Source organism: Rissa tridactyla, chromosome W (genome assembly GCF_028500815.1).
Source record: "Rissa tridactyla isolate bRisTri1 chromosome W, bRisTri1.patW.cur.20221130, whole genome shotgun sequence".
Classification (NCBI taxonomy): domain Eukaryota; kingdom Metazoa; phylum Chordata; class Aves; order Charadriiformes; family Laridae; genus Rissa; species Rissa tridactyla.
In genome coordinates this window covers 20,844,142-20,857,146 of record NC_071496.1, presented here as the reverse complement: position 1 = coordinate 20,857,146, position 13,005 = coordinate 20,844,142, and the positions used below count along the sequence as shown (strand labels likewise).

At 44.5% G+C, this 13,005-nt stretch overlaps 1 protein-coding gene across 1 annotated transcript in view; it reads right to left on the bottom strand.

The window, feature by feature from the left end:
* LOC128901902 (uncharacterized) overlaps positions 1 to 6,495 on the bottom strand; it is a 95,836-nt gene extending 89,341 nt beyond the window's left edge. Inside the window, 2 exon segments of the mRNA XM_054184050.1 lie at positions 5,132 to 5,296; positions 6,352 to 6,495. Of these exon segments, the coding sequence (XP_054040025.1) occupies positions 5,132 to 5,296; positions 6,352 to 6,495 (309 nt within the window).
* Between the last annotated feature and the right edge of the window lie 6,510 nt (positions 6,496 to 13,005).

Below are 13,005 nucleotides of genomic sequence, written 5' to 3'. Positions count from 1 at the left end.
TTTCCTTTTTATCTTATTATTAATATTACATTAAAGTAGTTTAGTTCCTTCTACACTTGTAAATCTCTATCTCTCCTCCTCCTCTCCTTGGAGTGAGAGGTGGGGGAAAGCATCTGTCTCGTCATTGGCCAATTCAGCCTAAACCACGACATCCTGACACTGCCTCCAGCTGTTTCCTTTGGGACAATAACATCCTTGCAATTAGTCATTACTTCAATGAATATTCTCTCTACCATGATACCTACTGCTGCCCTTTCTCACTTTTATCTAGTCAGTGAAATCGAGAAATGCCATTATCATAGAATCACAGAATAGTTTGGGTTGAAAGGGAACTTTAAATGTCATATAGTTGCTCAGAGCCCCATCCAACCTGACCTTGAATGTTTCCAGGGATGGGGCATCTACCACCTCTCTGGGTAACCTGTTCCAATGTTTCACCACACATATAGTAAAAAATTTCTTCCTTATTTCTAGTCTTAATTTAAACCCTCTTTTAGTTAAAACCATTACCCCTTGTCCTATCACAATAGGCCCTATTAAAAAGTCTGTCCCCATCTTTCTTATAAGCCCCCTTTAAGTATTGAAAAGCTGCAATGAGATGTTCCCGTAGCCTTCTCTTCTCCAGGCTGAATAACCCCAATACTCCCAGCCTTTCCTCATAGGAGAAGTGTACCATCCCTCTGATCATTTTTGTGGTGCTCCTCTGGACCCGTTCCAACACGTCCAAGTCTTTCCTGTGATGAGGGCTCCAGAACTGTATGCAATACTCCAGGTGGGGTCTCACCATAATGGAACAGAGTGTCAAAACCACCTCCCTCGACCTGCTGGCCATGCTTCTTTTGATGCAGCCCAGGATATGGTTGGCTTTCTGGGCTGCGAGCACACATTGCCAGGTCATGCCCAGCTTTTCATCCACCAGTACCCCCAAGTCCTTCTCAGCAGGGCTGCTCTCAATCCCTTCATTCCCCAGCCTGTATTGATACCGGGGGTTGCACTGACCCAGGTGCAGGACCCTCATAAGGTTTACACGGTCCCACTTCTTGAGCATGTACAGGTCACTCTGGATGGCATCCCATCTATCAGGCACGTGAACTTGTCCTGGGTTGAGCGACACAGGACTAATTTCTCTTGTAATGCTGGGGAAAACTCCACTTTTGGAAGACTCTAGTGCCTGAATTCAGGAAAATATTTACTTTATAGCCAGCTAGGCTATGTGGGATTCAAGGTCTCAGTGTTTTCAAGCCTTACCAGGTTCAGGGATGAGGAGGAGCAAGGGCTGGGCATTTGACCCAGGCTGGCCAACAGGATTATTTCATACCATGAGTGTCACATTCGATATAAATTAGAAAGTTTGCTGCATAGTTTCACTTTCCCTTGATGGTGGCAGTCCAGAGAAACTCCTTGCCCCGGTGCCAGACCCCTGAGACCTTCCCTTCCTCCCGAAGCCATTGCGTTTGCAGTGTCCGACATTTTCTGTCCACTGCTGGGAGTGCACAGCTTCCTACTGATATAATTGTCTCAGTATAATTCTTGTATATCTTATATTAGTATCGGGATTAATACTGGTTCTTTAGTATTATGGTTAATTATTTATTCTTATCCTATTAAATCTATTTATATTTCAACCCTCCTTTTCCTTGCTTTCCCCGATACCCCTTTCCGGGTGGGGAGGGGTCATCAGGTGATACAATAATTGTCTAAACGACAATAAATTATTATGGGTTTTCTCAAAGCATAATAGAACTGCACCACGCCCTTGGTGTTGTCCACAAACTTGCTGAGGGTGCAATCAATCCCACTATGTCATTGATGAAGATATTCAACAGTATTGGTCCCAATACGGACCGCAGAGGGACACCACTTGTCACCCCTCTCCATCTGGACATCGAGCCATTGACCACCACCCTCTGGATACGACCATCCAGCCAGTTCCTTATCCACCGAACAGTCCACCCATCAAATCCATGTCTCTCCAATTTGGAGCACGATATTGTGGGGGGACCGTGTCAAAGGCCTTGCAGAAGTCCAGATAGATGATATCCATAGCTCTCCCCTTGTCCACTGTTGTAGTCACTCCATTGTAGAAGGCCACTAGGTTGGTCAGGCAGGACTTGCCCCTGGTGAAGCCATGCTGGCTGTCTCAAATCACCTCCCTGTCCTCCATGTACCTTAGCATAGCTTCCAGAAGGATCTGTTCCATGATCTTCCCAGGCACAGAGGTGAGGCTGACAGGGCGGTAGTTCCCGGGGTCCTCCTTTCTCCCCTTTTTAAAAATGGGTGCAATGTTTCCCTTTTTCCAGTCACCGGGGACTTGACCTGACTGCCATGACTTTTCAAATATCATGGAGAGTGGCTTGGCAACTCCATCAGCCAATTCCCTCAGGACTCTGGGGTGCATCTCCTCAGGTCCCATAGACTTGTGTATGTTCAGGTTCCTCAGGTGGTCACGAACCTTGTCTTCACTAACACTGGGAGGGACTTTGCTCCCTCAGTCATAGAATCATAGAATCATAGAATCATAGAATGTGTTGGGTTGGAAGGGACCTTTAAAGGTCATCTAGTCCAACCCCCCTGCAGTAAGCAGGGACATCTTCAACTACATCAGGTTGCTCAGAGCCTCATCAAGCCTGGCCTTGAATGTCTCCAGGGATGGGGCCTCCACCACCTCTCTGGGCAACCTCTTCCAGTGTCTCACCACCCTCATGGTAAAGAACTTCTTCCTAATGTCTCATATAAACCTACCCTGCTCTAGTTTAAAACCATTGCCCCTCGTCCTATCGCCCCATGCCCTTGCAAACAGCCCCTCCCCAGCTTTCTTGTAGGCCCCCTTCAGGTACTGGAAGGCTGCTATAAGGTCTCCCCGGAGCCTTCTCTTCTCCAGGCTGAACAACCCCAACTCTCTCAGCCTGTCTTCATAGGAGAGGTGTTCCAGCCCTCTGATCATCTTTGTGGCCCTCCTCTGGACCCCCTCCAACAGGTCCATGTCCTTCTTGTGCTGAGGGCTCCAGAACTGGATACAGTATTCCAGATGGGGTCTCATGGGAGCAGAGTAGAGGGGGAGAATGACCTCTCTCGATCTGCTGGCCACAGTTCTTTTGATGCAGCCCAGGATGCAATTGGCCTTCTGGGCTGCAAGTGCACATTGTTGGCTCGTGTCCAGCTTTTCATCCACCAGTACCCCCAAGTCCTTTTCCACAGGGCTACTCTCTATGACATCATCCCCCAGCCTGTATTGATAACGAGGATTGTCCTGACCCAAGTGCAGGACCTTGCACTTGGCCTTGTTGAACTTCATGAGGTTTGCATGGGCCCACCTCTCTAGCTCATCCAGGTCCCTCTGGATGACATCCCGTCCCTCTGGCACATCGACCGCACCACTCAGCTTGGTGTCATTGGCAAACTTGCTGAGGGTGCACTTGATCCCACTATCTATCTCATTGATGAAGATATCGAACAGCACTGGTCCCAGTATGGATCCCTGAGGGACACCACTTGTCACCCCTCTCCATCTGGACATCGAGCCATTGACCACCACCCTCTGGATGCGACCATCCAGCCAGTTCTTTATCCACCGAACAGTCCACCCATCAAATCCATATCTCTCCAACTTAGAGAGAAGGATGTTGTGGGGAACCGTGTCAAAGGCCTTGCAGAAGTCCAGATAGGTTATATCCATTGCTCTTCCCTTGTCCACTGATGCAGTCACTCTATCATAGAAGGCCATGAGGTTGGTCAGGCAGGACTTGCCCCTGGTGAAGCCATGCTGGCTGTCCCAAATCACCTCCCTGTCCTCCATGTGCCTTAGCATAGCTTCTAGGAGGATCTGTTCCATGATCTTCCCAGGCACAGAGGTGAGGCTGACAGGGCGGTAGTTCCCGGGGTCCTCCTTTCTACCTGTGTGAGCCAATGCAGGCAGGACACAGGAACAACCACACACCACGGATGAAAGGCAAAGAACAAATTTAATCTTGATACCTTGCAGACCGGGGAATCTCCGAAGCAACACCCGGGCAGAGGCACGCAAGCAGGGACCACGGGCACTGTAGCGCGAGAGAGAGTCCTTGTTAGCAAGAGTCCTTGTCAGCGAGAGAGTCCTTGTTAGCAAGAGCACACATGGACTCCCTGTTCTTGCTGGTATTTATAAGGTTCAAACAGGCATAGTTTTCTCACTGTGCTTTGATCTTCTTCCACAACAGGCCAGGATTCTCAAGTGGCTAGATAAGGTGTCCCTGAGTCCATCGAAGACTTCTGTTACCTAAGTGCAAGTGTTTTCCTTGCAAGCACCCAAGACTGAATAACAATTGGTGTGATATATGTGTTTTCCAGTACCCCAGGTGCGAGTCCCTTGAGTGTATTTACAATCCTCCTCGCTGATCTTCCATTGCTTTCCCACATTCCACCCCCTCGCTCAAGAGACCACTTCTGCTGGGGTTCATTTAGTCTCGTGGGGTATAACACAGAGTAATTGACAAAGGCATGCAATAAACATATATATAGAAAAAGGAATAAACATATCTCTACAATACTGCTTTGAATGAGGTGTCCCATTCCTCTTGTCAGGGGATTAAACCACTCAGCCAGGCAGACACTACCAGTAGTTTGGTTCATTTGGTGTGTTAAGTCCCAGAGAATGCTGAATGTCGTGCTCCATACTGGCTGTTTCATCAGTTACGTTGAGGGAACACATGCCGTCACAGTCGAAGCGGCATTTCTGGTGTCGGGGGGGGAAATAGTCCACCTTCAGTTGATGTTGTAATATTCATTGGCATACAGCCGTTACCTACTCAGAAAAGATAGCAATGAAAGACATGAATATCAAAAATCACTTAGCATAGTATCATTCTGTAATACAGCTGCTGGGGTTGATGCACCACTGAAAACAAGTTATCTAAATATCTGCAGCTGTTGACCTTCCCTTAATATATAAAAGGCAAATGAGTTAGTTACAGTAGAGACTAACCACATCCAAGTATTTACGTGTTGCTTTTGCAGAGATGTATCCAGGGTGTGTACTTGTAGTACCAGACTATAAAGCATGGCGAGCCAACCTGTGATAGGGGAGGAATACAGGAGTGTCATCACTTTCCAGCAATACATATGCTATTGCTCCAGCTCCTTCAGCCAATATTACCCCAGGTTTGATGACCTGATGCAGGGTAACTGCCCACACAGACTGGGAAGCTGTGGCTTGTGCTTTTTCAGATTGGACTTCAATTCGATACTGGGCTCGCGATACCAATAACACTGTTCCAATGCTATCTCCTCTAGATAAGGCACAGGTACTTGTTGAGGACGCCTGAAATACAAGAACTCCAGAATCTGATATCAACAAAGGATGTAAAATAAGAGTTGGGTTATGATGTATAGGGGAACCTTGTAATGCCTTGGACCAAAATCCTACAGGTTCTTTCTGATTTTTCATCCCAGTCATCTGCCACAATCCCCACAAGACTGTATCGTCTGGAATTGTTACTTCTAATTCAAAAGGGTATCCTTGCTTAGGAGTGTATAATTGTGCATGCTCAATCAAAGCATTTTTGCAGGCATCAAAGGCTCCTTGTTGCTGCTTGGTCCCCTGCCAGACAACTTTCTTCCTAGTTAATTTCTGCAGAAGGCACATTAATATCACTAAATGTGGGATAAAAGTCCTCCAATACCCAAAAAGTCCCAAAAAAGATCTGTAACTGTTTTACTGTGATTGGTACAAGAAATCGCTGGACTGTTTGCTGTACCTGATTTGATATTTCTCTAATCTGTCCACACCAAACTATTCCCCAAAATTGTACAGTAGCACTAGGGCCCTGTATTTTCTTTGGATTAATTGCCCGGCCTCGGTCCTGCAAATGCGCTTTCAGCAATTCGGCAGCTGCTTCATTTTCTTGTTGTGACTCTGCCATAATCAGTAGACCATCAATATAATAGTAAACAGTAATGGTACCCGACCATACTGCTACATCAGCTGCTATCATTAGGTGGCAAATGGAGGGACTGTGTGTGTATCCCTGAGGCAATACTTGGAAAGTATATTGCTTTTGTTCCCGGGTCACATCTTGCACTGAGGTGTCAGGCAGGGTGGAGGGGGGGTGCGGAGTTGGTGGTGGGGCTGGGGGCGGTCGGCTTTTTTGCATAAATGCTAACCTTTGCCACCGGGGAAACATTTCTGATGTTGTGATCCCATCTCTTTCTGATTGTGGGCTAACAGCTTGTACAAAAATCATTCCACATTTGTTTCCTTGTCACCCATGCTGTAACTGCTTTCTGTTTTGTCGGCTTTCCTTTATTGACCACCCACACAGATGATCCCGAAATCACAGTCTCAGTTTCCCTCAAGGTATTTCCTAGGGCACCTACAGTACCCATAGCATTTGTCACTGTTGGTATAACCAAGGGATTTAGTGAGGCAGGCGCTCCTCTCAAAAACTGCATTTTGATACTTCTCGTCACTGCTACACTGTCCGGATTGCATCCTGTAACCAACACGTGAGCCATCCCCATCTGCCGCACCAAATTAATACCTTTCTTGGTTGCACACCAGTTTCCGAGGGACGACACTAATTCAACAAGTTCTGTATATGCTGTTAAAACTGCTGCACACAACCACTGATACAACACAGGTGCAATAATGTCTTGCCCATCAGGACCTCTGACATTTTGCAGCTGAGCATATCCTCATATCTGATCACGAATGGGGATAGGGCTTAATAAATCTTTTTCACTCTCTGATAAATGGATAGATGCATCTCCACTATTGTGGAATAATTACTAAATTGGCTAAAAATACAAAAGTACAGCATTGTTCACACATTAAGGACAAGTATAAAATCAAGAGGCTTCTGAGGTAGAAAATAGCCACAGCTGGCATGAAGAATACAACACCTGTGGTTCCCTGATAAGGATGCTTGTGAAGCTACAAGAGGTATGGGGCGGGATGCAATTATTCCGTGGCTTTACCTTATGATGTATAGCGGATACGGGAATGGGATGATACCATGAAACAGATAAGCTGCCAATTAGCTGCCCGCTCGATACTCGGAGCCAACATTTTGTCAAATTTTGATGAAATGCTGTCCTTTGTGCGAACTTTGCTCATTCTAATGTCATTATAATACCAAAACACACCTCCATCCCGAAGGCTACCCACCTCCAAGGTGCGAGCACTCCTTCTTGAGTCTGCGCCCTGAATTTCTCGTAAACTATACCTTTAATTGTGAAGCGAGAGAAATTTACACCAATCATGATAAAAGTATGTATGACTAAAGTCACTCAAACTCCACCTGGAAGATAACAAATAGTGTAAAAATAGCCCGAGAGAGGGGGGATACCCAGGGAAGACACCATCTCAAAGAATTCCATCATTGACTTCTGGGATCAGTCGACGGGCTGAGCCTCTCTTCCCCCCAATAGGGATGCCTTTGGGTAAGACTTAGATTATACCGAGTGCTTTCTCGAGGAACTTAGAAATTTCTCTAGAGAATCTCTTTCCTACATTTATAGCCAGGCTGTATCGTTTATAACTTTGTCATGCGTTTTGTATATGTAACAATACTTTCATTTGCACGTGCTTTGCAGACAGTGTATTTATCACCGGCAATCCTGAGAACCTATATATCTGTTGTTTAAATAAACTGCACTGTTTAAGTAGCTAGTCGTTTCGGTTTCTCACTGAACGTGACCAAAGACTGGAGAGTGGCCGTGCTAGTTCATGAGCATGACTAGACTGAAGGTGCAGTCCACTATTAATGTATCCAAATTGTAATAGTTTAATACATATTAAACGCGATTGGACTGATAGTGCTGAATTGGGCATCACTCAGAATTTAAACCTAGCTGCACCTAGCCTCCCACCTCGGTGAGGAGTGTTAGAACGCAAGGGGGTTTATCTTCTGCCAAAACCGCTTTGCCCCTTTCATGCAACAACTATCCCAAGCTGGCAGAATCCATGCCAGATTTGCTGCTAAATCTCTAAAAATTCCCTTAACTCTTTCGGAGTGTCAGTACGCGTGATCTGCACTCCCCTGTCTGCTTGTTCCTGCTCCCCCCTCATTTGAATGAGGGGTCGTGCTACCACCACCTCACTGCTTTTTAAGTCCACATCAAATTCAAACTCAGTCTTGGAGTCTGAGGGCTCACTCCAAATATTTTCATCCCATTCCTCAGGATCCCATGACCATTTTGTGGTGAGAGCACAAACTTGGGAAATTGAAAGCTTACTTTTCCCATATTTCTCCCTTTGTTTATTAACAGTACATGCTACCAACCGGTCTACATTATCTTGCAGCTCCTGGCACCGCTCTGCTTGAACAGTAATTACTTCTTGCGCAATCACCTTTTCATCCTGTAAACTCCTGTATTCCTTTTCCAATTCTCTCACTTTACTACGTAATGCAACAACTTCACGATTAAGAGTTCTAAGTCCAGTAGCTAAAAGCCATCCTGTGTAAGGGATAATAGAGGATGGTCCGAGTGAGACACAATGGAAAATTACTAGTTGAACCAAACCCAGTATACGTGCCGAGAAAAAGGACCTCAGTACTGTTGCTGCAAAAACTACGTGCGTATCCATGAGAACCTGACTTTCAAAGAAGAAAACAACAAGAAGGGAGTGCAACAATGTAGTCACGTATCAGACAGCTGCCGTTAGCAAAGCTGGATCACGAGTGTGGTGGGGCTCGCTGCATGCGCTGGCCACGTGTGCAGCAACTCTAGCCTGTACTTTTCCACTCAATCCGGTGCGGGATATAAGGGGGACTGTCTCGGGCCGGAGAGAGAGACAGACATGAGTGCACTTTGAAGATACATGGGATGCCCTGAAGGCACTGTGCCTACCTCCCTCTGCCATACTGATGTGGCTCCTCATTATCCTGCTGCTCGTTGGTGCTACTATGATCTATGGGTTGGTAAGACTCTCTTAAGCAGCTTTTGGGACATTTGGGAACTGCTTAGCAAGGCTTCACAATAAAGCTGAGTTAACTTTTTTTTTCTTTGTGTGAGCTCTGGTTTGTACGTTGGAATCTCTGTAAAAAGAACTGGTTACACATCCTAATTTCCCTGCTAATTCACATGAAGAATGCGATGCCATTTTCCATGCCAACCGATGCATAGCTGTTTCAATTGCCTGGGGGGTAATCACTGCTCTGTCATCTAATTCAGGCCATGCCTGCGGCAGAGTCAATTGACCCAGAAAAGCAGCAATGGGAGTCCAATATTCAGTACTGGGCCATCCTGAAATATAGGAAGACATCTCAGTTTCCCCCCCAGCCCACCATTTTTTCCTCAGCCATGGCATAGTTGCTCCTGGAGCTGCCAACTACGCCAAATGTGTGAGCCAATGCAGGCAGGACACAGGAACAACCGCAAAACCACAGATGAAAGGCAAAGAACAAATTTAATCTTGATACCTTGCAGACCGGGGAATCTCCGAAGCAACACCCGGGCAGAGGCACGCAAGCAGGGACCACGGGCACTGTAGCGCGAGAGAGAGTCCTTGTTAGCAAGAGTCCTTGTCAGCGAGAGAGTCCTTGTTAGCAAGAGCACACATGGACTCCCTGTTCTTGCTGGTATTTATAAGGTTCAAACAGGCATAGTTTTCTCACTGTGCTTTGATCTTCTTCCACAACAGGCCAGGATTCTCAAGTGGCTAGATAAGGTGTCCCTGAGTCCATCGAAGACTTCTGTTACCTAAGTGCAAGTGTTTTCCTTGCAAGCACCCAGGACTGAATAACAATTGGTGTGATATATGTGTTTTCCAGTACCCCAGGTGCGAGTCCCTTGAGTGTATTTACAATCCTCCTCGCTGATCTTCCATTGCTTTCCCACACCCGTTAATATTCTCAACAGGAGTTTATGTTGTATTCTCTGTTGCTGCTTATATATGTAGAGTTCACCAGTAAGATCTTCATAAGTACTGTCGTCCAGTTATTATTGCTACTGTGATGACTACAATATACACAGCAGGGAACTGCTAAAGTTTTAATGACAACCACCCTTAGTTCAAATTTCTCAGTAATAATATTGAGGTGTATGAAACACATGGGCATAATTGAAACACGCTCATATGAGAAAAACTACTCTACTCCATTTTTTTGTTGTTGTAATCCAATGAATGTTTATGAGTGATTGCTTTCATTGAAAGGTTATTGCTTAGTTATATTAGTACTTGGAGATGGTGGGAGGAGGTTGAAGGAGTTACTAAAAGATTTCAAGAGTATTGTTTCTCTAAGAAAGACTTGCATATTTTTTGCATGACCAAACCAAATCTCTGTATTACCAAGCAGGCTCTACATCTCTAATTGACATTAATGGGTGACATTAGTCATATGATATTGCTTTTATGAATTTATACACAGACAGATGGGACTAAATTTCTGTCCACCACTTAGAGATTTGGGCCATCTTGTGTTAATGTAACATCCATGCAGACCTGTCAGCCTTGGATACTTATAAATTTTTTGGTTGAAAAGGTAGTGTAACTGACAATTATTAAAATAACAGAAGAGGATAATTTCAAACATGCTTCCTCTTTTCCATTACCAAAAAATAAATCTCAGAAATTCATACTGATAATTTTGACGTTCCTTTCAGCAAGGAAAAACATTTCTTAATTCTTATTATCAAACCTTGAAGCTTTAGCTCATTTTGAGAGAAAGATGAAGGTAATAGAGAAGGGCAAAGAAGGACTGGTATAAATACATGATCCTGCACCGAGGTTTGACAAAACCAGGTTTTCACCTTGGGTGGATTCTCAGAGATGAATTGTAAGCCACCACAACTGGGAAGTTTGCTGTAGGAGCACTGGCAGATTCTTGGCTGTGGCAATAGAAATGATGCTTCTGTAATAACCAATTAAAGGTAAACACAGCAGGGAAGGAGAGGTGATGTTTGAGATCTACTGTCCAAATGATCATAAATTCCAAGCTCTTTGCACACTAGGACAGTAATTGGTAATATTAAAGTAAGGTAACTATTAATACTTGCCAGATCACTTAATTTGCCTAGCTCTGTAATCTTAATTACAATCTCAGCAAGAATGTCACCTTTTGAACAGGCAGATGAATAAAGAATAAAAAATCAGGTCTGTAGGAACTATCTCTTGGTGTCATATAGTGGTTACATTCCCATACTGCAAAAAGGAAATTGTGTGTGAAGTTTTATTTTTCTTATATATATATACACACACACACTCTCATGTAAACACACACACATATATAAAATATGTTTGTTTCTGACTGAATGGAGTAAAGGAAACTGCCATTTTTAGCAGACAAGGCAAGGTTAGCCTTTCTCTACTCTTCACTCTGGCCTTTTTGCTGTGTCTTCTTACGAGGTCAAGACACATCAACAGAGAGCTCAGTTAGCATACACTGGTGTGAAGGTGCTGCCTGCTACCCCATTTAGTCTGCTTGACTGAGTGATTGGGTGTTGTTAAAGGACATCCTCTGCCAACACACAGGCTTATGGCTGACTGAGTATCACTCAGGGGATGCTCACAGATTGAAATGATGTGCTACCATGCACATAGCAGTGTAGGAAGACTCAGAGCAAAAAATAAGCATCCCCTGATCCTCCTGCCAGCTCTTTCTGCCTCTCCTTGTCCTGAGAAGGGAATGGTATGGCTGACACCGGGATAAGCGGCACTGCAAGAAACACTTTGCCATAGAAGTGCTGAAGTGCCATTTGTAAAAAGAAAAAAAGACAAGAATTTTTAATATAACTCTTACAATTGGGAAAGGGAAAGGCACTAAACCTCTGCTTAGAGTGAGAATGGATTAAAATCCACAAATTTTGCTAGAGATACTACTCAGGAATATACATGATATTCAGACTTGGAAGTCCTTTCCCAGGAAGAATAGCCATTAAATCCAGTGAATTGTCTATAACCTTTCCAGAAGGACTGTATGTTTTGTTGCAACAGGGAAGGGAGATTTATAGCCTTAGAGAAGTTTTGATTCCAAAGAGAAAAGACTGAAGGAGGCTTCGTCACTGAGTCAGTAAACTCAGTTTGTATTTCCCACATTCTAAGCCAAGATTTCCAAAACTTACATTGATCTCCTAATATGTGATTCAGAAAAGCTTTGGCTGCAGTGCTACCCACTAATTTTTTGGTAGGGCTTACTGAGTGTTCAACCCTTCAGAAAATACTTTGAATGGTGATAATATCTACCTTTTATTGATGTAAGTCAAGGGATAGGGGGGAATGGCAACAGCTTCCTGCCTGACACAGCAGGCGCATCTCCACTGTGACTACCTCACCTTCCCAGGTGCCCTTGTACAATAGGTATGAGGCTCTGCAAGTGGAACCAAACAATGATGAGGATAATGGTCCATCTAGGTTGGAGGTGTCACCAAGGTTAAGTCAGCCTACACCCTGCATCAAAACCACTTCCATAAAGATGGGTTATTGTCATAGGAGACTCTTTTCTTTTTGAAAGAATAACCCTACAATATTATCAAAATGGGGTCAGTTATGAGGCTTATTTCTCTCCTTATTTCATTGGCATATGTTCATGATATCACTGAAGTGATATTTGCTATGTATATCAAACTAAAATGGTTAAAGCAGTTTCTTGTGTGCCAGACCGTGGCACAGGCCTGCCCCTTGTGCACGCTTCAGGTAGTCCTGGGCTCCTCGGCGAGAAGGAAACCCCATGGTCTGCTGTTCAATGTGTGGCAAGGCTCGGAGCAGCATGCTGAGAGCACCTGACCCACCATGGGCACACAGACATAGTCTTTCATTGTGGTTTTTATACGACACCACAGATGCATTTTAACTTCTATATAGTACTATTAATCTCACTTTAGATTGAAAAATATTTCAGGAAACATTTGTAATGGATAGGTCTGGTGAACACAAATACCTGTCCCTACTGCTCTAAGTTTGACAGTAGGCCCAGGGCTACTACTATATTTATTAATAATTTTAGTAATTTCTGTCCTGTGTGTGTCATGATTGCATCCTGGCATCTTTAAAGTGTTAATGGTATTTGACTATGAAAACCATCATAAACT